The sequence below is a fragment of the Fringilla coelebs genome, assembly GCF_963513975.1.
Source record: "Fringilla coelebs genome assembly, chromosome: 13".
NCBI classification, from domain to species: domain Eukaryota; kingdom Metazoa; phylum Chordata; class Aves; order Passeriformes; family Fringillidae; genus Fringilla; species Fringilla coelebs.
The window spans coordinates 6,335,082-6,362,610 of record NC_140039.1 but is presented as its reverse complement, the minus strand read 5'-3'; the positions used below and the strand labels follow the sequence as shown (position 1 = coordinate 6,362,610).

Below are 27,529 nucleotides of genomic sequence, written 5' to 3'. Positions count from 1 at the left end.
GCGGGCCGGCGGTGCGCTCAGGAGTCGGGAGGGGCTCCTTGCGCTGCTGCTCCTTCACGGCCCTGCTGCGGGACGGGAGGCGGCTGCCCACGGCCCCGGTCCCCGAGGCAGCCGGCGGTGCCCCCAGCCCCGCTGGGAGCCGGTTGGGCTCCCGCCCCCGAGGGAGCAGGCCGTGCCCCCGGCCGCGCCGGGAGCCATGAGGTGAGGCGTCGCTGTGCGCGCGCTCCCCTCAGAGCAGCCCCGGGCCCGCTCTCGCCCCTCAGGCGAAGGGAGCTCCCGGGCGTGCTCGTGGTGTTTCATGTGCAGGGAGAGCTGAGAGGCGGGAAGAGGAGCCGCCTCCGATCCCAGCGCTGCTCATACGGCTCGTTCACCGCCGCAGGTCGGCAGCTCCTGGCTGCCCTCCCCGATGTGGCCGCGGGGCTGTGAGGCGCTGGCTCAGCCGGTCACTGACAGCAGCTGGAACGGGACTTGGACACTGCGAGCTCCAGCCCTTGCTCAGGCCTGTGAGTGGGGCAGCGCCTTTCCACAGCCACCTGTGCACGTGTGAGGCTACAGGGAGAGGGAGCTGGGGCTGAAAGGACCAAACCACGGAACTGCAGAGGGGAAAGGGAAATCTGCTTCCTCCCTGTGTGCAGACTGGTATTTGTACCAAGAAGAAGCATGCAAGGATTTTACATAAGTAGCTGGTCTCCTTTATTAAGGGAGACAAAACAAGGAGCCACTGGAGAGGGTCCAGCAGAGGGCAACAAAGATAAAAGGTCTGAAGTATGTGTCTTATGAGGAGAGACCACAGGAGTTGAGCCTGTTTAGTCCAGACAAAAGTGAGAGAGGATCTCATTAATGCATTTAAGTACTCAAAGGAGGTTGTCAAGAGGGTGATTCTCAGCAACAGGATGGGGAGTAGTGGCCATAAAGTAAAACACAAGAAATTTCACCTCAACATTAGGAAGAGCTTCTTTATGCTGAGGGTGGCAGGGCACTGGAATAGGCTGCTCAGGGGGTGCATGCAGTCTTCCTCTCTGGAGGTACACTAAACCCACCTGGCCGTGTTCCAGTTGGGAAGTTCCTTGATTGGGAAGTTGGACTGGATGATCTCCAAAGGTCCCTTCTAACCCCAGCAGTTCTGTGTTTCTGTGCAAATTGTTTCAGCCGTGGCCAGTTAAAGTCCTCTCTGCCTCCCTTAGAACGCTAATGGGTGTTAATGTTTTATTTTTTCAGTGTTTCTCTTGTAGCAGTAAACAGGGCCTTGGAGTGGGAAGCTTCCCAAATAGATACTGTAGCTGACAGACCTTACCTAAAGGCAAGTTTTCATGGGGGCTGTTTGTCTCTCTGCTGAGAGTAACACAGATGGTAAAAATGGGATCATTCGGCTCTTAGAGCATCCATCCCTTTGCCAGGAGGGAGCAGGTGAGACAATCTGGAGATCTGCACTGCAGGGTATTCCTTCTGCTGCTTCCCTGGGCTGTGTTTGATTTTGCAGAGGAGGGCAATGGAGGCCTGACTGTTCCAGGGTTTCCCTGTGCAGCAGGAGCAGGACTGTGGTGCCAGCATCTCCAGGCTGGAGCCAAGTTGGTCTCCCTAGCTCTCCCTGCAGCAGCATTCCAAGGGGGCAGCTGCCAGCTGCTCAGTAGTTGTTTGTGTGGTGATTTTTGGGAGAAATTGGAGTAGAGGAGGTTGTGGCCTCTCTGAGACAGTGTTGAAAAGCAACCATCAATAGAGGAATGGCAATGAGTACTCAGGGAAACCCAGCGTTGCTCCAGGGACTATGAGTCAGAAAAGAGAGGGGCTCTCATTTCTCATGGATCACAGCAGGAAAATGTGGTTGTTGTTCTGTTTGTCTCGAACAGTTCCAAGTGTGATATGCAGCAACTGTTTTGTAAGGTTTCATTTCCTTTGTCTCCTGCAGTCATCTTGTTTGTTTTTATTCCCCCCCCCTGTCTGGCTCTGCCTCTTCTCTCCTTTAAGAGACCGACTTCCCTCTAGCAGGGTTTGTCCTTTCTGGCCTTTCCATCTTTCAAGTGTTTCTCTTCCCTCTATTATGTTGTGAGGTTTTCTCCTTCCTCTGCTCTTAGCAGTTCAGCTCTGGCTCTGTGTCCCCTTGTTTGCCCTCTGGGGATGGTAACAGTGTGAAACACCCTTGATCCGTGAAGTCCAGGTCTTCTGTGAGCATCTCTGCCAACCTCTGACTTGTGATTTATGAAGAGAGAGGAATAAAAGAAATAATCTAGGACAGACTGAAGATCTTCGTACAGGGAAACCAGGGTGACCCACCTGTGGGGTGGAGAGCCAGGGACTGGAGCTGAAGGTTGGTGTGTCAGTAACTTTCTGGGACCCAGGACAGGCAGCAGAGCTGTGCCTGTGTGTGGGCAGCTCACTTCTGCCCTGCCATGGGCACAGACTGACCTCTGGAGATGGGCAGCTCTGGGAAGAAGCAGGTTGCAGGGCTTAGCTGGTTGGCTGTCATGTGAGTCTTTTTTGGGGGTCGTCCTTTGTTACTGTTAATTGGTTTTGTGGTTGTGGGCTGGGATTAGGGCAAGCAGTCTGCATTTTGTCAGAGGGGAACCTGTTATTTAGTAGACCTAACTCACACTCTTCTCTTGCCTTGTCTTCTAGCCCAGAAGAGCTGCAAATGCTGTCCCGTGGAGAACCCACTGACTGTGGTCAGCTGGTGCTTAGTCAATAACCTGTGGTAGCACCAGGTGAATCTCAGCGCTGACATCAGTAGGTGGCAACAAGGAACAGGTGTGGAAGCCAGAAACTTCACCACAATGAGATGCCTCACCCATCCACTGCTCAGGAAGTTGTTGAGCCTCCCACCTCAATGTGTGCCGGGGCGAGGGACTCCAAGTAAAGATGCTATGCTCTGTCCAAAGCAGTTGTTTCTGAGGCAGAGCTGCAGTGCAGCACCTGGGCTCGTGACTGCCACTGATATGGTCAACTATTGGCAGAAGGTGTTCAAGACAAATGGGATCCCTGAAGCACAAGAATCCAGTCAATATATTGTGTCATTTGTCCTGGGAGCAAAAACAGTTAAGTAATAGGAAAAGAGTAAGGTCTGCGTGTGCTTCTCACTTCTTCATTTTTATTGAATCTCCTACCTTTTTATCTCATTTAGAGGGAGTAGAACAACTTATCCTCCGTTAGATGGAAGAGGGGGTGAGAGGTAGTGTATTATTGCCAGTAGAACACTCAGGGGTCTCTTAAAACATCTCTTTTGCAGACACTGAATTGTAACATAAACATCCACCCTGACTTGCCTGATGAAGTGATTCTTAGTTTTAATTGTTTTTGTGAGCCCCGAAAAGTGTCAGAAGAACAGTTGTAAAGGTTTGTTTCTAAAGATGCAGATAAGTTCTTCTGATGGCTCTCCAGCTGATTTCTAGCAGTCCCAGGCAATTGTGTTTGTCAGCATCCTGTGTCACCCTGGAGGATGCCCACGGCAAAGGACCCTCCAGTGGCACAGATGGGCAGGTTTTAAAGTGACTTTGTCTTCAGTTTCAGAGTCTGGATTCCAAAAGCCTCCACACTCCACTTACAGCGCTGCAGCAAGAGCAAATCCAGCAGCTGAGCCACAAGCGGCTACAAAGGTAGGAGCATCCTCTTGTACCTATTCCTTTGGAGGGCTTTCCTTCAGCCTAAAGGCAGCCAGGAGAATGGCAGCAGAGGGAAGGCAGCTCAGATGTCAGCTGTGCAGTGGTGGTCTCTCATGGTGATTTAAATGAGGGGTACAACTTGTCCACCTGCAAGGCCGCTGTCCAGTTGGTCAGGCCCCAGCCTGTACTGGTGCATGGGGTTATTCCTCCCCAGTTTATATGATTTCGTATTACTCCTTGCTGATTTTTATGAGATTCCTGTCAGCCCATTTCTCCAGAGATCTCTCTGAAAATTTGCACACCCATCTGGTCTGTTAGCTACTCCTCCCAATTAGTTCTGTCACTTCAGGCTTGCCAAGGGTGCTCTGTCCCTTCAGCCACACCAGTAAGGTGTTGTGGGATATTGATCTTGGGGTACTCCACTAGAAATCAGCCTTCAGTTGAGCCTTGTGCTGCTGAAATCAGCCTTGCAAGCCTGACTGTTCAGTTCGTTTCCAGCCCACCCCATTTATCCAGTCTGTACTGCATCAGCTTGCATATTAGGATGTTATGGGAGACAGTGTCAGAGCCCTAGGGAAAGTCAAGATGTGGTTTTGATGCACCAGACTGGTCATTGTGTCATGGGTGACTGTCAGCTCATTCAGGAGTGATTTCCCCTTTGTACATCCATGCTGACCAGTCTCAATCACCTTCCTGCACTTGGCATGTTTGGACACAGCCTCGAGGGCTCTTTGTTCCATCACTTTCCCTGATATCAAGGTGAGGCTGACTACCTGTAGTTCCCAGTTCCAGTGCTTGATGACAAACTGGACTGTGGGAAGGGAACTCTCCCCACTCCCTCAGCATGCACATGCACATTGCTCATGCAGTTGCTGGCCCTCGGCAGGGGTTGTGCTTAGCAGTGAGGAAAGCGTGCCATGAGAGCGTCTCTGGTCACCCAGCGCAGTCCCAGAGCGCTCACGCTCCCTTTGCCTGCCGCAGGATGCCAGTGCAGTACGTGCTTGGAGAGTGGGACTTCCAGGAGCTGACCCTGAAGATGAGACCCCCAGTATTTATTCCACGGCCTGAAACAGAGGTATGAGGAAGGGGTGGGGGCGGGCTTGGATGTGTGAGTTACATGACAGGATACAATCAGGGCGTTGCTGTGAGGGCATCCTGTATGCTGGGAGGCTGCAGTGATGAGGAAATCACATCACTCCACTTCTTTTAGAATGGGGGTGGTTCAAAGCTTGTGATCTGGAGCTGATGCTAGTAACCTTTGCCTCCTGCCTCAGAGGAAGGGATGTTGCAACCCAATGTATCTCTTAATTACACAGAAATCAGTTGCCATTGATGGAAGGATGTGGCTTTGCTTTGCTTAGTCCTGCTATAGTAAGGACTTCTGAGAAGTTCAAAACATCTATTGCTATATCCCATCCCCTGTATGCTTAGTGCATACAGGAATCTAAACGTTGTCCAGAGGTTGCCAGCAGAACCCTGCAGTAGTAGGAAAACAGAAATGCAGTCCAGAGAGCCTGAGTGTCCCTGTGCTGGCTGGTAGGAAGTAGCACCTACTGTCTGTCACATGGTTCCATGGTGGTTTCTGGACAAATACAGGAAACTGAAAGGTGAGTTCTGACCTGGGTTGGAATTAAATGGGACTGTCAGTCATAAGAATGTAAAGGACAGCCATACATGACCAAGTTAAAACTCTGTGTTCCCCAGCATTCCTACTGCTATGGAAGAGCTTAAGATCTACATGGTGACACTTCCCCTGTCAGTAGCCTAGTTTCACTTTCAGCACATGGACCATCATAGCAAGGAAACTTTTTGTTTACTAGTCCTCAGGAAAGCTTAGGATTTGCCAAATGAGTTTTTTATTTTGGATTGTTTTGGAGGTTTTTTACCTTCTGAGAATTTGTTTTCTTTTGGAGCCTCTGTAAACTTTCCAAGATGAAGTGGTCTTCCTACCTTGTCCATTTATGAGTACCAGAAGCTTAAACCTGTTTCAGTCTAGTAGTCATTCTTCAATTGTTTGCCTGTTGTAATGGGCAAAAGTTAAACAGAAATTTAAGGACAAAGACAACCTGTGCTTCTGTTGTGCCCTTTGAGGAAAAGGGTGCTATTGAAATCCATGAAGGGGTTCTAGAGTATTTAGTGGGAATCAGCACAGCTACAGCATAGACATCCTCTCAAGTCAGAGAGAGGAAGAATATTTAGAACCAGTCTTGGTTTGGTGTGGGACATCAGCAGCACCTCATGGAGAATCTGCTGGGCCCTAAATCATAGTGCTGACACTTGTGTCCAGAGAAGCTGGGAGCTCTCTGCCTGGTCTGGGTTGATCACTCTGTAGTGATTGAGTTTGGAGATGGACCTCCAAGGAATAAATTTGCCAGTTGGAGCCAGCAATGTATGTCAATGGTATTTCTGCTCTGGATGGTCCAAGAGAGTATTTCCAATCTCCAAATCCCAATTAGTTCACAGATGCAATGGGAGCATTGAAATCAGGGAAAATGTGTATGTTCTGCAAGTCAAAATATCTGTTGGTGAGGCTTCCTCTGGAGCTGTGCTCTGGTTCTTCACCCCATGCAGTGCCAGGCTCAAAACAAAGGCCTATTGTGTGGGGTGGAAGCTGGGCTGGCCAATGCTTGAGAATGTTGTTAATTGAGCCCAGATGCCTAATTTTTGTAAAAGCATCTCTGCTGGCCCAAACTGGAGTGCAGTGCTGTGTTTGAAATCACTTAACATACCCTGGTGCAAAAATGGAGTGTAAACAGCTTAACCCAGACATGTCTGGCAAAACTTTATTTGTTGTGTCACTTAACTTACTATGAAGGCACATTTTTAGCACATTTATTACAGAAGACCAGACATTTATGATCATGATTCAGGAATGGAGCTCTGTGGGCAATGGAGAGTTTGCTTGTGATGTGCTGGGGAGGTTCCTGTGGCAGGAGAGCCATGGGGACAAAATCCAGCTATTCAGCAGCACCTGGCAGGACATGGCTGTAGACTGGTGCTGCTTCCAGGAGCTGTGTCCTGTGTGTAACCTGTGTATAAAGTAGTGTCCAGATCCTTTTCCTTCTGCTGGAAGAAAGGCTGGTGATTTCTGACTTTGTGTGATGGGTTTGGGTTGGGCTTTGTCTATGTTTTGTTTCATCAGAGTAATTTTTTTCAGCCTTCACTGGACTTGAAAACTAAAATGGAAGTACCTGCTTTCAGAAATGTTAAAGTTCATTGCGTCTGTTACTTTCCTTTTGTTTAGAATTTGTCTGCAGTGTTCTTAAAAGGAGTAGGGCTGAAACTTTTCACCAGATAATTTCTGTAAATAATCCTGGTTCTTTAGGAAGCAGTTAATTGTTATCCCAGTTTCAAGTTTATCTGTGACTGCACACACAAGCCACGTGTCTTGTTTTTGGCTGAGAAAATGTGACTCCCTAAACTGACTCAGTGCAGACACACAGGCAGCTTCAAAATTTTCTTCCTAATTTTTTGTATGTAGCTTCTGCAGGTACTCCTGTGTGTTGGTTTGAGTCTGAGGAGAAGGGAAGCCATGTTTATGACACACATGTTGTTCTCTGGTTGCAACAGAAGGGTTATTATGGCTCTTGCTCCCAGCGCCTTGGTAATGGCATGAAATTAAACACAGCATGACCCAAACCACAAGCATTGTTTCAGGCCTGGGGACAGAGACACACGCAGAGAGAGAAACTCCCTTGTCTGCTTCATTCTGTCCTGTGTGAAATTTGCCCCCATGTCATCTGTTTAGTTCCCTCTGGTAGCTGAGCCCTCTCCTGTTCGCTCCCTCCGGGAATATTTGTGCAGCACATGTGGCTTTGTTCTTCTGTTCCATGGGAATCTGGCTGGGAAGGGGACAGGCAGGCAGAAGCAGGGAAAGAGCAGGTCCTATTCAAGCTCTGGCCTGCTGGGAGGAGAGCTGTGGACTGGCTGCTGTGGGTGCTGGGTGGGTTTGGGAGGCCCTTGGAACTCAGCATCCTCCCACCTTTCCTCCTGTGGCACCAGAGCCAAGCTTCTGCACTGGGGAACGTTTGCACCAAAGTTATGGGGTGTACACAATGAGTAATCTTTGTTAGGTGATTATTGTAATGTCAGGGCATCCCTCTCTCAACACTGCTCCCTCACTATTAAAGGAGAAGAAAGACCTTTTCCCAAAGCAAGTATTGTTTTGAACTTCTAAAATTTTAGAAGTTCAAAATTTTGCTTTTTTCCAAGAAGTTCAAGTTCTTGCTTTGGGAGAAATAGGACAAAGAGGAGGAGTATTCAACCAGCCGTGGATATGTCATTCCTTTTTTGCCCGGGTGACTGCAGGCTCTCTGATCCTGCTTTGCCTTGGTCCAGGCCGCCTCCGAGGGAGGGTGTGGGATACGCGGCACACCCGCCTGGTGCCCCCAGAGGGCGCTCCAGGCTCACGCTCGCCCAGTTCGTGACGGTTCGATTTCCCGTCGTTATCCCAGGATTTCTGATGGTTCTGGAAAGGCTTAATTGTTCAGTGGAAACAAAAATAGCCATAGTTTGTGCCTCGCAGCTATTGATCCGAGCTCCTATAGCAGATGGTGGGAGCAAAATGACAAGAGAAAAGGTGGGTGTGGAAGAGTCCCCTCTTCTCTTGACAGTGAGCAGTTAAGGAGTGTTCTTAGCCAAAGCTGGATTTTGGACCATCCTGCTTCATAATTGCTAATGGATCTGTCCCCCACTGATTTGTTTAATCCTCTTTGGAGTTTGTCTATGTCTAACCTCCCTGGCATCACGTGACAGCAAATCTTGTATTGTAGGTGGGAAAAGTATGTTCTTTGCTTCTGGTGCTGCCTGCTTGTTTAAGCATAAAGGAAAACCTTTAGTTTTTACTGTATAACACTTAAATAATTCACCACAGCATTTGTGATTTTTAGTTAAGTCTCTGTCTATTCTTTTTCCACCTGTGATTTTTAAGCTCTTTTGCTTGTTTCCCAAAATAGGTTGTTTCTTTCCCATGTTTGATGCTTGAAAGCTGAATTCAATGCTGTTTACTTGCACCTGCCTGTGGAATGGCATTCATTGTGTGGAGTGTTCTGTGAAAGCACTTGAGTCAAAGATTGGCTCAGAGAAACCTTTAATGAAGTTTAACTTCCAGATAAACATAATCATTAAACTTTCAAGAAGGTCCAGCACACAGAGAAGGGAGAGTTTTCTTTTCCTGACCTGTGTATGCAAATAAACAGATTGCAAGGTGGGCCCTTTTGCTCTCCAGTGTTTTATGTCAAAGCAGTGACCCATTTTCTGTTCCAATCAGTGCTGAAAGGAAGCCTTTGATGCAGAAATGTCCTTTCATTTCCCTAATTTCTTTACCACAGATGGATACTTCTTGGAAAGGTCTGAAGGTCATACTGTCTAGTGAGTATAGCCATTAATCAAGAGTCAGAAGACTGGCTTTTTTTTCATACTTTTGCCTCTGAGCAGTTGTCTCTTCAAGGGAAGGCTGCATCCCCTTTCTGTGTAATGGGCTTCCCAGTTTGGGAAGTGAAAAGGCTAAAAGTTCCCTGTCTTGACATGGCTTAAGGTCCTTTCTTGAAATATATGTAGACTTGTATAAGGCATATTAAACATAAATACACTAGAGCATTATTTAATCAATCAAAAATTCTCTGCTATGTGTCAAAATAGAGCTGTAAGCAAATGTGCTAAAGATGGAGCATTGCTGTTGTGGCCTCACAGATCAGATTTTGCCCATATGACAGGCAATACTTCATCCATGTGTTGGAGGACAAAAATATTTCCTGCAGGTGGGCTGTGGCACAGAGGCTGGGGAATGGAAGTCACAAAGGGAGCAGAGCAATTGGAATTGCCTTTTGGGCTAGGCACAAGTGTTTAATAGGATCATATAGAGAGACAAAGAGAGCAGCCTGTGCCTTGTAGCTGAGGCACTTGTGCTGCCAGAAGGGCTTGGAGAAAGATTTGGGATTGCCAGTGTCTTAGGGATATTGGCTGACCAGGAGCACCCCCTTTTTGTTGCCCAGTGGGCTGATGGGATCCTTGCATGTGGGACAGGGGAATGCCACATGCATATAGCAGCGTTAAATAATGAGTGTTGCAGTAGTGGAATAGCTGCAGAACTATTATGTCTAGTTATGTTACTGGCTACTTGAGGAAGAAGTGGGAAATTAGATTTGGAGAAAAAACACTCTGTGGATTAATAGGTTGAAAAAGTCTGCCTTGTTGTTGAAGACTGTGCAGCTCATCAAAGACAAGCTTAGGGGTAAATTATCTGGCACAGACGGCAGAAATTTGGAAACTGAAGTCTCTCTAGTTTCACAGACAAGTGTATAATAAGCACTATAAATGCAGGGCAGAAGAAAAGGTGCACATCTCAGCAGAGAGTGTAATTAAATGCTGAAACAGCATAGCAAGAGTCTATTGCTGGCCACTTGAAAATCAGGACAGAATGTTTTCCCCGGACAGATTTCTTCTTGTTCAAAAGGAAATGATGGAAGAAACAGCGTTGTTCCTAGCTGACTGGCCAAGATGAACTGTGGTGGTAATTTCTGCTGGCGTCCTATGCAAGAAAACAAGGCTCTGCTAGTGCAGAGAATTTCTTCCAAGCTGGTGATTTTCAGGACAGACAAAAAATGGAAATTTAAAGCTAAAATTTGTGCTGAAGGCAAGGAAAGCAGCAGCTGTTCTTTTAAGTCATGCACAAACCTGTCCCCCAGGTTGACTTATATAGACTTTTCTAATATGTTCTTACAGATCTCTGTTGTTAATGCCTGTATTTTTGGGGGGTTTTAATCTCCCAGTTGTGGTTGAAAGAGCCTCCTGTTTCCATGCATTTCCACTGAGTCCAGTAGCTCATCAGCAGCGAAAGCAGGATGTAGCACTAGAACTGGAGAAAAACAAGCTTTAAAATGGCTGTGACAGATGGGACTGAAGAAGATTCCCTCATGAGGGGGGGAAAATCCTTTTCCTCCCCCAAGCTCTTTTCAAACATCCAAGTAACTAGAGCTAGGGATTAGCAAGCTAGACTAGTGCATCTGTCCAGATGCTGTGTCTGGCAGCGGTCAATACCTGTATCTGCAGAGAAAGCAAATACCTTTTTTCTGGAGAGGTGTGCCTGGCTAGAGCTCTGTGCTGGACACCTGAGGTACAGCCAGTGTACAGCAACTTGGATCCACGCTTGCCCCTCAGGCATGGCTAAATTTAGATGTGACAGCTGTGGTAATTTCTCTTGGGCACAAGCACATATGGGTTGCTGCCTGTTGGTAAAGTCATTCCTGGGTGCTGTCACAGCCTCTGCTCCAACAGATGAAGCAGCACGTGGCATGTGCCCTGACATCAGGAGCAGCTGCTGCGTGACCAAAGCCAAACCCCTTCCTCAGTACTAGGTGTGCTTTGACATGCTTGTCTGTCATTGCTAATGCCTAAAGCCACCCTTTTTTCAGGATCAGTGGCTCCTCTGGAGTTACTCAGGTGCTTTGATTCCCATCCATTTATAGTGGGAGTTCCATGTGTTTGATCCTCACATGGGCCATTCTCTTCAGAGCTGGACTCAAGGATCCACGTGGGTCCTTTCCAGCTCAGAATATTCTGTGATTTTTCTTTTTCCTACTATAGTGCCAGGCAGAATAGCCCAGGACAAAAGCCCTGCTTGCCCATGAAGCAGTGGGCTGGTTTGATGGCTTGGTTTTGGAAGTGGGATACTGGCAGGGATTTTCTAGGGCCATTGCCGTGGAGTTGGGTTTCCAGCTTGGCTTCCTGGTGTTTGTCATGTGCTGGTTGGGAGCCAAGTGGACAAACAAGACAGGAGAGGTTATTGGGTTAATATCATATCAGGTTCTATGGAAAGTCCTGGATTCTGAGAATAGAAGTTTCTGGAAAGCACACAAATAAGTGAAACATTCCCAGGGAGTGAGTGAGAGCAGGTTACCAGAAGGTTACCAGGGTTTTCCTGAGTGGGTTTCCTTTCCTTCAGTTTAGTGACCTGGGAATTCAGAGTCTCCTGCCACCTGGCTCTTACCCCTGGAACTTTGTCTTCCCTGCTTTCCCCTGAGGCATGGAAAAAGGGTGCTTGTAGGGAATGCAGTAGTAGTTTGTGACTTCCACCCTTGCCTTTCCTATTCCTCACTTCCTCTTGTTTTATTTAGTTAGTTTGCCCTTTTTGATGGCAGAAATATCTGATGGGCTCTTCCGAGGTGCTGGGCTGTAGCAGAGGATCCCCTCAGCTCTGCAGCCAGCCTTGAGCCCAGGAACCTCTGCTGCCTCCTCCCGACTGTCTTGGGGTTGGAACCCAGCTGAGCCTGTCTGGTTCTGCCTGGGCTGCAGCTGTGCAGCCTCTGTGGTTTGGCTGCTGGCAGCCCCTGGCCTCTCACTGCTTTGTGCAGCTGCAGTTCCAAGAAATGCAGTGAACCAGAGCCCTGGTCACAGGGCAGAGGTGACACCAAGAGCCTGTGAGAGCAGAGAGGGTGCTGGGGGGCCTTGGGGAACCACACTTGTGGGTGGAAGGGTGAGGCAGAGGCTCAGGGGAAGCTGGAGGCGTTCACAAAGTCTTGCATTTATTGCCCTCAAAGAGAAGGTGGGGGGTGGAGCCCAAATAAAGGACAGTGTAAACTTAGGGTGAATCTGGCAGTGAAGCAAGATTTCCTGGAACCATAAGGTGAGAACAGCCTCTGAGTGGTTTGGCTAAGAGACAAAAACTTGAGAGCCTCTTGGGTGCTGGAAGTTAGGTAGGACGAGAAGCAAATATTTGTGTCCCCTGTACATGTAAGCGCAGGGTAATCATACAATGGGAACAATTGGGGTTGGAAGGAACCTCTGCAGATCATCCAGTCCAATCCCCATGTCAAGGCAGGGTCACCTGGTGCAGGTGACACAGGAATGTGTCCAGGTGGGGTTGGAACATCTCCAAGGGGGAGACTTCGTGCCCTCCTTGGGCACGAAGCTGTTCCAGTGCTCTGTCACCATCAATGGTAAAGAATTTTTTCCTCATGTTGAGGTGAACCTTCTTGTATTTTTAATTTATGACCATACATAAGATTTGCTTCAAGGAAAAACTTCAAGGGGCTACTGAATCCACTTTTTCATGTGACTTCTGTTTCCTCCTCCTGGCTGTTTCAACACCTCTGCTCACCTATGTATGGAATGAAATGTGCAGTCTGTCCGTGCATGCAGGTGTCACCAGCTCCATCATGGGGCTGCCCAAACCATGTAGGGGACCTTCCTTCCCTTTCACCTTGCTGCCATTGCTAGCAAAAGCAGCAGAGGATTTTAGATTCTTTCTGGTTCTGTCTGTTTGCCATTCAGTCCCTTCACTCCTTCCAAAACAGACTTTTGCTGAAGGAAGAAGCTTCTTGCAAAGACTAGAGGAGAAAAGTTCTTCAAAATGTTCAATTTCCCCATTCTGACACAATTATCACACTGATACCCATGTGTCTGTATGCCAGGCTCCAGGATGGAAGTAGTTCTGCCAGTGCCTGTAGTACTGGTTAGCAGAATTTTTTTTTGTTGTAGATTGGGTTGTAACTGATAATAATGACTCATACTGTAAGCAATAATTTGAATGTTAATATCTCCACAACTGAGAGTTCATTCTACCCAGCGATTGGCATGCTGTGAGCAAATATGGAATTGGGTCACAAAGTGTTTTCTTTTATTTCCCAGTGGAATTTCTATAATTTCATATCTCAGCCTTCAAAGCTGGTGATCAAACTGATGGTTAAAATGGCTTTTGGTAATGTTGGCATCACATTAGCAGGTGTTTGTGCTCTGAATCTGTTCAGTCTGAGAAGACATGGGGTACCCTACTCAGTAAAGACCCCAGCCTTTGGCCAGTTGCAGTTGTCCCAGTCCCAGTTTCTCTGTGCCAGTCCCAGACACCTCTTTTTAGTACCATCAGCCTCTTCTTTGCTTTTTCCTTGCTGTGGTTCCAGTAGGATTCTTGTGCAAAGGTTGGGAATGTCTGACTTGTCTATTTTGTAGTCTTTGTATGAACACTGTAATAGCCAGAAATACTTCATCTCCCAAGATGAGATTTGAAAGGGACTCTGCTGTGTTCTGCAAAATGCTGTAATTTATCAATTTCCAGTGGTGATATTTTGGAGGTGATGGTGTGATTGGAGAAATACAGATTTTGGGTGGATCATTTGCTAGAAGGTGAGAAATACTGAGAAGAATCTGATGAATACAGTTTCAAAACAATTTTTGATAATTTAATCATTCCTGAAACGTAGTGGCAATGGGAGTGGGATGACTAAACGTATTCTGTGTCATGGTTGCTGGATTTTCCTGATTGCCAGTTAGAATACATCTTCTTTGCTGGTCAATCAGGTTGAAAATAATTATTCAAGCTTTTATTGTAGTAAGGTACTAATGTCTGGAAAATTATGCCATTCCTTTAGGTTGTCCCATTATTTTTTATGTCTTTTACTTTTGCACTATTATGGTAAATGCGTATTATGAGAAAACCAGCCTTTGCCTCAGTAAGAATTGAAATGAAATAACCAAGACAATGAGGTAAGGCAGTCAGAAAGCAGGACTCAAAGCCTAAGTAATATCAACGTCCCATTTTATTTGTATTTTATGTGGTAAAACCTGAAATCAGTCATGTTTAAATGGGAGCTTTGGCAAGCACACTAAAATGCTTTCACTGTGGAATGTGTAAAGTAGGCATTCCATTCAAACCCATCAAGCTTGAAATTACTAATGAGAAACCTTAAGGAAGTTAATAAATGGTTAGAATAGTTCTCATGTATGGAAGTCATATTTGGACATTTGTAATCAGTAACTTGTGCTACTCTGGGAACAGATGGTTCCGAGTTACTGTGGAGATTTCCAGGAAATGTTTGTAAGTGTCCAGAAATGGCTGGTATTTAAAGAAGTTATTTAATAGCCAAGCAGAATTTTTTGTGTGCCTTTTCTTCTGTGGTCTTGGAATCCTCAGCACCCCTCCTGCTTTGCCAAAGCAAGCTGTGGCTACAGTCCCTGTCTGTCTGCAGTGCCCAAGTCTTTTCAGGCTGATTCATCTGGAGCTGTTTGAATGGCCAAAGCCTCTTCTCACAGAAGTGGGTAGATCAGGTGTTTATTTTTCCCTTTTGCTGTCTGAGTCCTGTAATAGTTTCCTCCAGGTTGGGAGCCTGTGAGACTGTTTTCACCCGTATTTGTCTAGGAAAGGAATCCCAGAGCAGCAGTGAGGAATTTGTGATTTTGGAAAATTGTTAGAAAAACTCCCATATGAGGGCAATGCCAGTAATGACATGGTGACCAGGGCAGGGCATTGTAATGTGGCTCCTCATCCCTGGCTGAGTATATTCAGATATCAGTCCCCAAACTTGCCTGCTCCAGGGATGGTTCAAGAAAGCTCATCTACCTGAATGCTTCATTTTTGTACCTGTTTGCATCTCCCTTCCCACTCGCTGCACATGTGGAGGGGCCTGTCATGAAGGATGACCAACAGCTGTGAATCTCTTCAGAGGTACTGCACCTTTGCACAAGGCATCTCTTATGGTGCACCCCAGTAAGGATGAGAGATCCAAGGAGAGGCTTCTGCCCTTATGCACAAGCCTGTCCAGTTCAGGCTCCTGACAAAAGTCATTGTAAAGTAACAGAGGAGCTGACCTGCCTGCCAGACTTGTTCCTTTTAAATATTCCAGCTTATGTCAGTTATTTTTTGTAAATTTTGTTAAGCTTTCTGGATTTAAAGGAGAGGTCCAAGAGCAGCCCTCTCAAGTAGAGAATCCTAGGGAACACCTAGGGCAGCAGGTCTATGTCTGCTCCTTCCCCAAGGATGGGAGGGAGCTGAGAGCTCCTGCTGAGCTGTTGATGCGCTCAGAGTGTTCATAAGGTTTCCATCTCACAGTTTTCTCCAGTGAATAACAAAGGAAGTTCATTCTGCAGTCAGAGGGAGGCACATGTGTGCTTTCTCTTCTATCTCATTTTCAGAAACCTTAGAAATCTTTGAGACTCTCCTGCTGTATTGGATTTTATATAACATGGCAAAGGGATTTTAGAAAGAAAAGTTTGATGTGAGTGAGGAGGCAGACATGGCAGAACTGCATACAGATCCAGGAACATGGATAAAAATCTTTTCCATGTGACTTTATAGCAACAAAATGTAGTAGGAGTCCACAATCTGAAATCCATGCAGGGAACTGCACACTTGGATCATTTAGTAACTCATTGCCTTGACTTTTCATCTGCAGGTTGGATTACTGGTTTAGATGCTATCAGGAGCTGTGCAACTGCCTCCTGGTCACCTACTGTACTGAGACTGTGTAGAAATCTTGAGTTTTGAAGCTTAGAAATTCTAAAAGCCAAAATTTTGGAGTAAGTGGTGTTGCAGAAGATAATGTGCTCCAGCTGTCTGGTTATTGTTTTCCCCAACAGTGCTAGGAGATTTCAGAGGATCTGTGGGAGATTGTATCCTGAGGATTTGGTCACTAATCAAAGCACCCTGTGGGGCAGATGGAGCTGGAGTGACTTCTGGCATGTCAGTTCCATTACTACCATCTGTGTATTTAAAATTAGCAACAAAAATACATTGCATTGGGTACAGAGTCTAGAAATTCAGTCTTCAGATCACAAAGGTGTGAGTGAAAACAGCTCCCTTAGTAATTTTGTTTTTTTGTTTTCTTAGGATCTTGTCTCTTTAGTTGTGGAGGAAGCATTTCAGAAGTCTGAGAATTCGACCCTCTGTTTCCCAGTTCCTGTTCCTCATCCTGTGATCCTGGAAATTGGCTGTGGCTCTGGAGCAATTGCTCTGAGTCTGCTCTGTAAACTGCCACAGGTGAGCTCTCTTCAGTGCTCCTGGTGCAATAGATGCCTGTGTTAGAGGACAATCCCACTCTGCTCATCTTCATTGAGATGTCACAAACTTCTCTGAAGGAACTTTGGCAGCTCAGGTCTCTGACAGGCTCTGCAAGTTCCTAGAAGGTAGAGGAGGGATATTTGGGAATTGCTCCCTCTCCCCATCTGTCTCCAGGGATAGCGAAGGCATAAGCAGAATGAAAGAAGTGAATGTGCTCATTCTTGAGCTACTGCAGCTCACTAATAATCACCTTATCTTGAAGCACTGGTGGGTGTTGGTTTAAGATACTAACCTGGACTGAGGACAGGAGGGACTGAGGCATGGGCACACACTCTATTTGTTGAATTTATGGGGCAGTCTAGTCTATAAACCACCTTGCTGTGAATCAAAAAATCTGGTCTCTAGGAAACTGAAGACTAAATGATACAGGAAAGGGATTACCATGGCAGTGTCAGTATTTGGGATGAAAAAGACAAGGAAATCTCACTGCCACAACTGCCAAAACACGTTTTTGTAGTCTTCTGTTCCTTAGTAACAACCCACAGCTTCTAAACAGAGTCAAAAAAGCAGGAGGGGACTGAGATCTGGGTGACCAAAGCCCTTCTTGCGCTGATCTCCATTTTTATGGAGATGTTTATGGAGATATTCCTGGTCAATAAAATGAGAAATGAATCCAAGATCTCATTGCCTGTGGTCATGGGAAGATATTCCCCACTCCTCAGAACTGCTGACCAGCCAGTTCCTTCTCAAGAATGAGAATTGCTGTGGCCAGCCCCTCCTCTTGTAGAAGTATAAGCCCTGCTGTGTAAGAATTAGAGGTTGATGCCTCTAATGGAAGGGGTGTTCCTCCTCCCAGTGACCTGAGAAGATTAATATTTGAGCTTCATGACTTCAGAGTATAATTGCTCTGATTTCCTGAGCTGGGAGAAGAGCTTCATGCTCTTTTCCTTGCTTGTTAATTTAAAGAGCTGTGTCAGTCTGTCTCTCTAACTCATGACAGTCCTTTCCCAGCCCAAACTGCTGTACCCAGGGAAATAAGGAGCCTTGACTGATTAGAATTAGTGGTAGCCACACTGACAGCTAAGTGGAGTTACAGACTGGGTAATCTCCTTAGTGTTTGAGGCAGAGTTTGGCACTAAGGTACTGAGAAAACAGCAGCAGTTTTTCATTTATGGTCTCAGCTGTGTCCTTCACCTTAAGGGTGAGCTTCATGTGTGGGGCTGCTGGCTTGGGACCATGAAATTAATCCCCTTAGGAGTGATGGCAAATCACACCATCATCACCAAATACCAAGCAGTTTCTTCAAGCATGTGTCCTCTGTGTAAATCCTACCAACATCTGTGCTTAAAAAAAATATCAAGCATAGCAAAACCAAGTTAGGCTTTTGTCTGTGGTTTTCCCAAGGTGGAATTGAAGGTCAAACAAATCTCTCTTTGTGGAGCCCTGTCTCTTACCATTTTGCTGGAGAACTTTTAAATACCTGACACACAGTCAAGTACATGCAGTCAATACAGGCAGTGAAATAACTGTGTAAAAGGTGTCTGCATAACAGATGGAAAATGCCAGAATCTGTGTCCAAGTGGTTGTGTTTGTGTTGAGAGGGATCCTGTCTGTGCTAGGAAGGATAAATCCAACAACATGACCTTGCAGCAGTCTGTGCCTAGCCCAGACTAGCCAGTGTTGTCTCACCCTGCCAGGAGCAGTGAGGGATCAGTGAGGTGAGTCACTGTGGCTCTGTTATTGTCTATTCTGGTGGGCTGCTGGCTGTGCTGCAGAGAGCCTTCAGTCACTTTAGTGCTTTACACACATCCCTGTGATCCCAGCTATGCCCTTCATGCATTCCTCAGGAGCTGTTCCTTTCAGGAGCCAAGAGTGAGCAGTCTCTTGTCAGTTTTGATCTTGCATGTTTGGCAGAGCATGTCTGCTCAGGAATCTTGATGTTATAACACCTGCTTGGTGGATTTGTTGGGTTTTTTTCTGTTCCAGAGCAGAGTCATAGCCATGGACAAAGAGGAGGCTGCTGTGAATCTCACCAGGGAGAATGCATATAGGTACAAGACCACATATTACTCATTTTTCTGTAAATTGTTGCTTGAGAAAGACCAAGAGTTGTCAATACTTGTACATGTTTCTCACCACTGGAAACCAGAGACTGTTTAGTTGTTGAGCTCCTAAAGAGTGTAACAATTTAGAAAAAAAAAGGCTTATGTTTACCAGAGTGTATTTCTTTGGCTTGTGAACATAGTTTGCAAAGACAGCAGCCTAAATAAAGCAGTGGTACTCACATGCTGTTTGTCAAGGGTTTTTAGAGTGTTTTTTGGTAGCTATTCTTACCCCTGTCTGTGAACTCAGGAAGCTCAGGACTGAAGTAGGAATGTTTATGTCACTTAGGAGGTTAAGGACAAGTGTATCCTGAGCCTTTTGCTCTCTGGCTCCCTCAATCACTATTGTTGTGCTTGTTTCTGTCCTGGCTCCTCCAGAAATGCTTGCACAGTCAAGTAGCACTTTTCCTCTGACGTGCTGCCTGGTGTCCCTCAGCATCCTCCCTGCAGTCTTGGTTTGGTGGGAATGGTGCTGCTGGATCCCATGCAGTTCAGACACCTGTGCTGTGGCAGGATGGATGTTCAAACACCTTGTGCTGAAAACAGAGACATGTCCGTCATGTTGTCCTTGTCTTACTAGAGGCTCCACTTCCTCAGCAGGTTCTTCTGTCAGGTTGTTCTGGACTGTCAGTACCGCAGTGAACCCCAGTGCTGGAATCCCAGTATGCTTCTGAGTCTCTGTAGGCTTTGTCAAATGAGCTTCAGATTGCATTCACATCCTCAGTAACTGCTGGGCCCTAGGCATTCATTAGAGCCATCTCAGACAAAATTCCTGTTGCTATTTCTCATGGAATCCAGTACAGCTGTGAGTCTCAAGAGGTGCTCATTAACTGGGATTTCTGTCCACAGACCCACATACCCCTCTTTTCCCAAGCTGCTGCCGGCACTGAGGGGGCCACTTCTGGTGCTGGCTGCACTGGGCTGCATTTCTTCACTTCTTGCAAGTCCCAGCTTGTGTGTGTGTGTCTCAAGAGCTGAGCAGGAGCTGAGTAGCAACAAGCTTTTCCCAAACTGGTCGCCTCACTGTTACCCTTTGCCTCCTAGCCCAGTTACAGAGAATGGGGAGCAGAGGTTTCTTCCTAATGTGTCAGTGTCAAACCAAATTCTGTTGCAATTTTTCATAGATATAATAAAAGCTGGCCAGATCTTTGTCTCCTTGATAAACTATAACTCTGGCCTCTGGGGAAAATTGTCTTGCTTATTAACATTGCTTGTTGGCTCAAGAGTGGATGAGGGAGTATAAATGCCATGTCAGAGAGCTGCATATTTCTCCATGGATATTTTCATTGTGTCTTTGTGATCTTCTCCCTGGCATGGTGCCCTGTAGTTCTTGGGAGAGAAGTTAGCAGGATAAACTGTGCTACTGCTTGACTGAACCCAGCTTAGATCCTGCCTGCTTTTCAGAGCTCCCTTATCCCAGCTGTGCTCTCCAGATGCTTAGATGAGTCTTTCTGGATCAATTCCAGTGCCAGACCCATCTGGGCACATGGCACACATTGCAGGAATCCCTCCCTTTCCTGATGCCCTCAGGACCACAGCCCTCAGCAAAGGGAGTAGAACTTGGGTGTGAGGCTACTGTGGTGGGAGGAGAGAATATGCTGGGAAGATCTTGGCTGTTGTGAATGTAGGTGTATCAGATAAGAGGTGCAATATTTATTGATCTGTTTGTAGAATGTACTGTTCATGAACACAAATACACCTCCTAATCTTTCTTCTTTCTGTTGTTGCATCTTGCATCTGGAATTTTACAGGTTGCAACTCCAAGAAAGGATTCACATCATCCACCAAGATGTTTCACACAGTAACTCTTTTCGCTCTTATAATCCCCTTTGTCTTTTTTCCTTTTTGTCTTTGATGGGTGGAGGGAGGCATGAGAGACAGCCAAGGGACCATTCTGGGATGCAGACAGTAGAAGAGTGTTGATGTTAATAGAGAAAAAGGTCAGTAAGAAGTGAGCCAGTGAAGCTTTTCCCTGCAGAGATTTCCAGGGCAGATGATCAGCTGACAGAAGTCCCTAATTGTATCAGAAAGTGAATTGATCCTGGGTTTAGGTGTCCCAAGGTTGTGTCTGAGCTGGGAGTCCAGGTGCTCTACTGTTGCTGGGGAGAGGCGAATTCATAAAGAGTGTAATTCATTCCATGCAGGCTTTAGATAATCAGGTACACACCTGTCTCTCCATTGATGGTAGAGGGAGCCCATATATTTAGCTTAGATTAAATGTCCAGCCATATTCACCTGAAATTAGGTTAGTTGAACCAGGAGAGGATGCTTTTCTTCCCCAGAGCCAGCTGAAACCAGTTAACACTAGCATTTGGTGGGGCCTATGCAGTTAGGTGGATAGTGCTTGGCTGTTTGTCAGCAGCTGTGGAGCCAGGAGCTGCAGCACTGTGGGTTCATTAGCACACCTTTCTGCCACTTGTTTTTGACACTCTGCTGCCTCTTTGAGCTGAAAGCCCTGTGCCAAGAGGCTGCCCAAGGAAGTGCCACACTCACATGGTTCCATGAGGTCTGATTCAGGGCTGGCCTGTGTCAGACAGCAGCAGGAGTGTAGGGACCTGCTCCTGGTCTGCAGAAGAGCAGCCCATTGTTGTTTTTGCTGAGGGGCCCTGGCTCTGCAGCACTATAAGAGGAAGGATGTTCACCTAGACAGCCAGTCTAAGTTCCCACTTAGGCCTTTGTGGACTCTCTGAGTTCTGGTTGTTGCTTTAGATCCAGGTGGGCACAGAGTTCCAGGGCATCAAGCTCCTGTGCTTTTTACCATGTTTTGTTAAGCAAGCTCTTGATACGAAAAAATACTTCATCTGTGCTTTCCTTTGTATTACTCTTGCACTCCTGGGACAGGGAGCAAGGCATGTTATTGCAGAAAGAAATAGGATAAAATTTTATGATCACAAAGCAGAGTCAAACACATTTACACATGCCTGGAGACAGTTTCCTGGGGAGGATCTTGACACTGAGCTTATAGGGAAGATGCTGCTGTTAAGAGATGTTTGTGATTCTTTTTCTTCTCTAGGTTCTGCCAAACAGCTGTTGCTCTGGGGCCCCATAGATGTCATAGTCAGTAACCCCCCATATGTTTTCCATGAAGACATGGCTTCCTTGGATGCAGAAATCCTCTGGTAATCAAAGAGATTTTTCCTCTCCTGTTCCTTGAAGCAAGGTTTTCTGTCTGCTTCCTTGTACTACGCACAGTTGCATACAAAACATGCAAATGTAATATACACATGCAAAATATAGGTGTGTTTATTTGGGATATAATAATACAGCCTTGCTTTGATACTGCTAACATGCCTGAAGCAACATGGAAGTGTTTTAAAGATTTGTTAAAATAGAAAAAGTACACAGTTTGAAATTAGCAAGTTCCCAATCCAAAACTGATTGTCATGCATGTGAGAAGAAAGTCCTGCCCCCACCTCTGTACAAGATGTGCACCAGAGCAGGTTCTGGCAGCTGAGCTTTCTGCATCCCAGCTGGCTCTACTGGGCTAGCCACAGCCTGAGCTGCTGTTTGGCATGGATCAATCAAGTCCTTGCTGTACAACACCCTTGCTCTCTGGCCAGCTTAGAGAGAACAGACCTATGTGTTGGATCCCAGCTACAGTTGGCCCCTAATTTTCAGAAATACTTCAGGGGATGTTTTGTCCTTGTGCTGAATGTGAGGTTTCTCAGCCCAGTGGTAGCTGCCTTCTCCCTCTCTGTATTTCCCATGGAAGGGGTGAGTGCCGTCCCCTGCTCTGGGAGTGCTGCAGTTCAGGTGTGTCAGGTGCACCTTTCTTTGTGGGGTGATGCATTCTCAAGGGCCACAGGAATTGCTGTCAAATGTCTTTTTCTTCCCACACTCCAGCTATGAGGACCTTGATGCCCTGGATGGGGGAGATGATGGCATGAGAGTCATCAAAACCATTCTGGCTTTGGCTCCTTCTCTTCTGAAGGTTTCTGGGTAAGCACTACAGTCTTTTGAATTTCATGTCTTTTATCCATCCACTTGTGTAAATTCTGTGCTTCCCTGTATGAAAACAAAACAAGAGGGAAAACAGTTGCCAATTGTCCTCTCATTGCCCCAGTTAATAAAAGTTTTTAAAATATCATGTGTGTAAACAAAATTAGCTTGAAATTGGTTAATAAAGTGGTGTGAGCCCTTTTCTTGGCTGTTGGTGGCATTTCCTAGTCATTAGTGAAGTGAGAATCTTCAAAGGTGAAAGCAGCAACAAAAAGAACATGGAAGAGAGCAGCCAAGAAAGAGTGCAGAAAGGGGAGCTTTCTAAGGTGAGTACCTGATGGAAGGAGAAGCAATGGACATCTCTTTGAGGGTGGATGTAGATCCCCACTTCCCTCCCACCCTTTCATTAGGGGAAAATTCTTTGGTGTACCAGTATAGAATGCTGAATATCCCAGGAAAATGAAGATCAGTCAGGGATTGTTTCTTAAATGTTAAATTTCTCCACGATTAATATTCAAGACTGGTTGTTCCTATTTTCTGTCACGTGGGATCCATTTTGAAGATCATCATGCTGATACCCAAAAGTCTGGGTACCCAAAAGTACTGTTCATGTGCCAGGGCATTCACACATCCTGTTGAATACTCCTGACATTTGGCCACCATAAGAGAGGTTGTTGAAAATCTGCTGTTTTGAGAAGAAGAATGGGAATATTGAGAGGCATAGTGCATGCAAAATTCATTCCTCATGCTTTGCATGACCACAAGAGCAGAAGATGCTCCTCAGAATTTCCCAGCATTAGAGACTGGTCCTGTGGGGTTGTTTCTTAAGACTATTTCTTTTCCTTCTCTTTTTGCTTGTTCAATAAGGTCAAGCCCTCATTGAGGAGTGGAAGTCTTTTAAGGTCAGAAATGAGATCCACACTCAGCTTGTAGTTAGCCTGGTGAATTTGTAGGGAGTATTTAGTATGGGATGTTTTAAGAGTTCTCAGGAGAGCATTTGATGGGATTTGGCTTGTGTTCTTAGCCTGCTAAATGTGTCTCTTGCTGTGTCCCAGGCCATAACCAGCTCCATTACTCCCTGTGCCAGTGAGCTGGGGTGGTTCTGCTTTGTCATGAGAGGGAACATGGGGAGGGAGCCAGTGTCATAAAGCCTGGCAGAGATGGAAATTGCCCTGCAGTGCCAGGCCTGGTCCTGGTGCCCTAACTGAGGTTATTTGATCAGTTCTATGTAGGCCTGAATGCTGGTGTTGTTTTCATAACTGATTTATGGAGACATTCACTGTGGAAGAATGTGTGTTCTGACTTGTACTTCATGTCTCTTGCTGCTTATACACAGAGGGACTTCAGGCTGCCAGGCCAGTGCTCAGTGTTCCTGCAGCATAAAATCTGCCTTCTGCCTTTAAATCTTTGGGGGTTTCAGAAGCACATGGCTGGTGGAATCTCTGGGTGAGCTTCAGAAGGGCTCATTACATCTCTATACAAGGCTTTAACTGCTCAACAGAGTACCATAAGAATTGCCCCCAGGATCAATACTTTCTCCCCTGAAGGAGGCAGCTGGGATCTGCATCTTATGTGGACAGCTATGATCTGGTTTAGGGTTGTTGGATTGCACTGTGTTTACTGACCTTTTAATTTCATGCACTGGTCAGAGTCACACAGAAAGAAAGATCTTAATTTTTATCAGTTTAGCAACCTAAATGTGCGTCTCTCCAATTCTACTCCCAAATGTGTCTTTTCAGGAGCCTGTTTCTGGAAGTTGATCCCAGGCATCCAAATATGGTGGAGCACTGGCTACAGGCACACCCAGAATTACTGCTCACCCTCCGTGCCGTTCACAAGGACTTTTGTGGCAAGTAAGTCTTTTTTTGCCTTTGCATTTTTGGAGGTTTTGTGTCCTTTGAAGAATATGTCCCTGCACCTTTATGTATTGAGTGAACCCAGAGCAGCTTCACAGCTGAAGCCAGTCTTTGACAAAATAGGGTCTCCCTGGTTGTATCTCAGCTTTCTGATATTCTGAAACAGCCTGGCAAGTGTTTGAGTGAGAAATTCTGACCCAGGTGAGCATTTCTGATGGGGTGACTGGCTCTGGTCGGGTTATTGCTGTTGGAAAATTACTGCTTTTATAGGAGGGAGGTAGAGGCGCATTGTCCCTAGTGAGACTTAAAGCTCTGGTCTTTCTTTTTTCCACAGGCCTAGGTTTCTGCACATCCAGAAACAAAGCAGCTGACAACTGTCAGACATAACTCTCCTTGCAGGATGCTTTTTGCTCTTGAGCCCAGCTGAACAGCTGGTTGAAAACTCCTTCTGCCTTGTGAAAGTAATCTCCATTCCCCGGAGTGTTGGACTTTTCATGCAGTGACAGACCCTTCATATCCTGACACAGACCTCATCCAGAGATGCAGAAGTTCAGCTGAGCATGTGGAAGTGTTTCACCTACCTCAGGGAACTGCATGAAACATTTTAGTCTGCTCTGCTAAAGTGACTCAATCATCTCAGGACCTAAGATTGAAGAGTTCACAGCTCCAGATTAAAAATACAACTTCTCAATGTGCCAAATCACCCATTTGGCCTAGAAAGAATTTAATTATATATTTTTTTTAATTGGCCTTGAGATACATTTATATAAAATGTGACCAGATGGGGTGATAAGCTCAAATCCTGGCTTATACTGGCACATGGATTTGCAGGTATAACAGGACATAACTGTTGTGCACATTTCAAATGCAGTTCTGTTCCAGGATCCTGATGCTCCAATAGCAAAGCAGCCTTTGTTTCCCACTCCTGCTGAGTGATTGTCTCTGAAGGATCAGTGCACATGTTACAGCACCTGAATTTACAGCCTTTGACATTTGGTAGATGCTGCCAGAAATGGTCAACACATTGTAATAAAGACAGTGCTTCAGACTAGGGTCCTTAAAAGAATTTCACTGCAACTATTCAGAGATGCTGGCAGACCTGAATAAACATCTGGCACCCACACATTGCTCTGATAGTAATAGAAATGCCTAAATTCCACATGAGACATTTAATTGCAACACTTTAAAGAGAAGGCCAGAGTCACTACTCTGCTTTTGCAGATGGAGAAGTTGAAAAACAGGAGGTGAAATGACCTGCAGAAAGTTTGACAAGCTGAGTTTGGAGTAGGACCCAGTCTCTTGACAGGCGTGGGAGTAGCTGAGGTCTGTCTCTTTGGGAAGGATGACTCAGACTAGGCCTGCCTGAAACAGCTCTGAGAGAAGTCCCTGAAGTGGACAGTCAACATCATGTCAGTGTAAATAATGGCAGGATTAAATTCAAGCTGCTGCTTGCTGGTGCTGCTGTTTCCAGTGGTGCAGGTTCCCTTCTGAACCATAGCTAGCCAGGGAAGGAAGGAAAGAAAGCCAAGGAAGGACTCTGCTCTGCCAGTCCAGATGGAAGCAGTTGCTGGGCCAGTGGAGGTGAGCACTCAGGAGGGGTGGGAGCATCCAGACAGGGCCCTGCTGTGTGTCTGCCAGGGAGGAGCTCTCAGGCTCTGTCCAGGCTGACCTGGGGCTGCACAGCCAGGAGCATCAGGAAGGAGATGCAGCAGCAAACTGAGTCTGTTGGAAGGCTGCAGCTGCTTCACGGGGTGTTACATGAGCCCTGATACATCTGTTCCCTTTCCTCTCTGCCTCTCGCACACTCTCACTCCTCAGATGAGTTTTCCCCATCCCCTTCACTCCTGAACATTGGCCCTGCTTTCCCACAGACACCTGAGCTCTCTCTGATGAACTAGCTCTTGGGTTCCAGCTGGAACCTTTCCCTGCTCACAGCTCTCTTCACAGACTTCCCTTTCACCCATTGTAATCTCACATTACATTTATCCACTCCAGTAGTTTATCGTGTCCTGTACACTCTTTACTTGAATTTTTATGTCTTCTCTGGCCTCCAGTACCTGCCCTGGTTAAACACAGTAGAAGAAATCTAGGGAAAGAGAGAACCAAAATAGGTCAGTTAAAGTGCACTTGAGCATGGGTTTGGAAATACCATTTCAGTACAGCTAATTTCTGGCCTCCTAGAGCCATGAGTACAAAGTACAGTCAAAGTGTATTTTGTGTGGTTGTGGCTTTTTTTTCTAATAGTAATTTAGGGGTATTAAGTTCAGTTTGTCTAACTCTGTTTAAAAATTAAAGAAATTAGTTCTCAGATTTCTTCTGGGTGTTAGCAGTGTTTGTGTATGAAATAGAGCATTATACACAGCCTGCTTCTGCCGGAGGTAAAAGCTGGGTAGTCCATGGGCTGGTGGGAATCTTAAACAGCATCATGCTGCATTCTTTAGAGGGTGGGCTGGTTCCCTGCAGTAGACAGGTGCTAGGTGGCTCTCTAAGAATGCTAGTGGCAAGGCTGCAGAAGGCAGTGTGCTTTTTCTTGGAAGCATCAATCAATCCCTTGTCCAAGCAGGACAAATCCCCTGCAAGATACTCTATTGGTCTAATCCAGTAGGACAAGTGTTAAATTCCTATACTTACCACTAAAACACTTGCATTTCTATGTATTTGCATTGCATACTGGTTATATATCTTGGAAAATCACATGATGCTGCTGACCTTTTCATAAAAGGAAAAATTGCTGTTCTCCCAGGAGGCTGGATGTTCCTGTCGGACTCGCATCCGAGGGAATGTGCTGCTGTAGTACAGTGTGTTCCTCGGTGCTTGACACAGATTGGCCTGGGCTCCTTTTGGTACAGAAGCCCTGGAAAGCTCTTTGGAGGTTTTAAGGAGCCTGGCTGTGGAGCCCTGGGCCGTGTGTGTGTTGCTTGAGGGCAGGAGGCTGAGCTGGCGCCGGCAGAGCCCCAGGCACGTGAGCTGCTCCCTGGAGCCACACAGGCTGAGGCTTCACTTGGCATTCTGCATCATCCAGTATCTAACAAACACTGAATTTTCTGGGAATTTACTGGGTCTTGGGAACTGTATCAAAGTGGTGATTTGATTCCTGAGGTGATGCTGTCAGAGGGGGGCTTTGTGTGCTTTCACCCTGAGGAGCGTGGTTGTGTTTGTGTTCACATCTGTGTTCTGGGGGTTGCCGGGTGTGCGGTATCTGCTGGGGTGACATGGCCCTTCCCGAGGAGGAGCCGCTTTGGCAGAGCCCTGCAGATGGAGCTGCGGTCC

At 46.3% G+C, this 27,529-nt stretch overlaps 2 protein-coding genes across 2 annotated transcripts in view; both read left to right on the top strand.

The window, feature by feature from the left end:
- The first annotated feature begins 73 nt into the window (after positions 1 to 73).
- Positions 74 to 25,618, top strand: HEMK1 (HemK methyltransferase 1, mitochondrial release factors N(5)-glutamine). The gene is made up of 11 exons (XM_084214743.1): positions 74 to 201; positions 2,614 to 3,029; positions 3,496 to 3,587; positions 4,575 to 4,668; positions 16,192 to 16,341; positions 18,349 to 18,413; positions 20,216 to 20,265; positions 21,478 to 21,583; positions 22,308 to 22,403; positions 24,143 to 24,256; positions 24,594 to 25,618. The coding sequence occupies exons 2-11, from the start codon at positions 2,769 to 2,771 to the stop codon at positions 24,628 to 24,630; spliced, it is 1,065 nt and encodes a 354-aa protein (XP_084070869.1). The 5' UTR covers positions 74 to 201; positions 2,614 to 2,768; the 3' UTR covers positions 24,631 to 25,618.
- Positions 25,619 to 25,807: 189 nt separating this feature from the next.
- Positions 25,808 to 27,529, top strand: part of MAPKAPK3 (MAPK activated protein kinase 3) — a 114,415-nt gene continuing 112,693 nt past the window's right edge. The window contains exon 1 of the mRNA XM_084214742.1: positions 25,808 to 25,840. The gene's annotated coding sequence lies outside the window, so the exon portion shown is untranslated. The remainder of the gene's footprint in view (positions 25,841 to 27,529) is intronic.

What these genes read in the sequence shown, in the direction of transcription:
- HEMK1 (XM_084214743.1), top strand. Translation starts at nt 2,769, where the DNA reads ATGAGATGCCTCACCCATCCACTGCTCAGGAAGTTGTTGAGCCTCCCA. An exon ending in CCACCAAGATGTTTCACACA is followed by an intron (nt 20,266 to 21,477) that starts GTAACTCTTTTC and finishes TTTCTTCTCTAG; the next exon opens with GTTCTGCCAAACAGCTGTTG. An exon ending in CACAAGGACTTTTGTGGCAA is followed by an intron (nt 24,257 to 24,593) that starts GTAAGTCTTTTT and finishes TTTTTTCCACAG; the next exon opens with GCCTAGGTTTCTGCACATCC.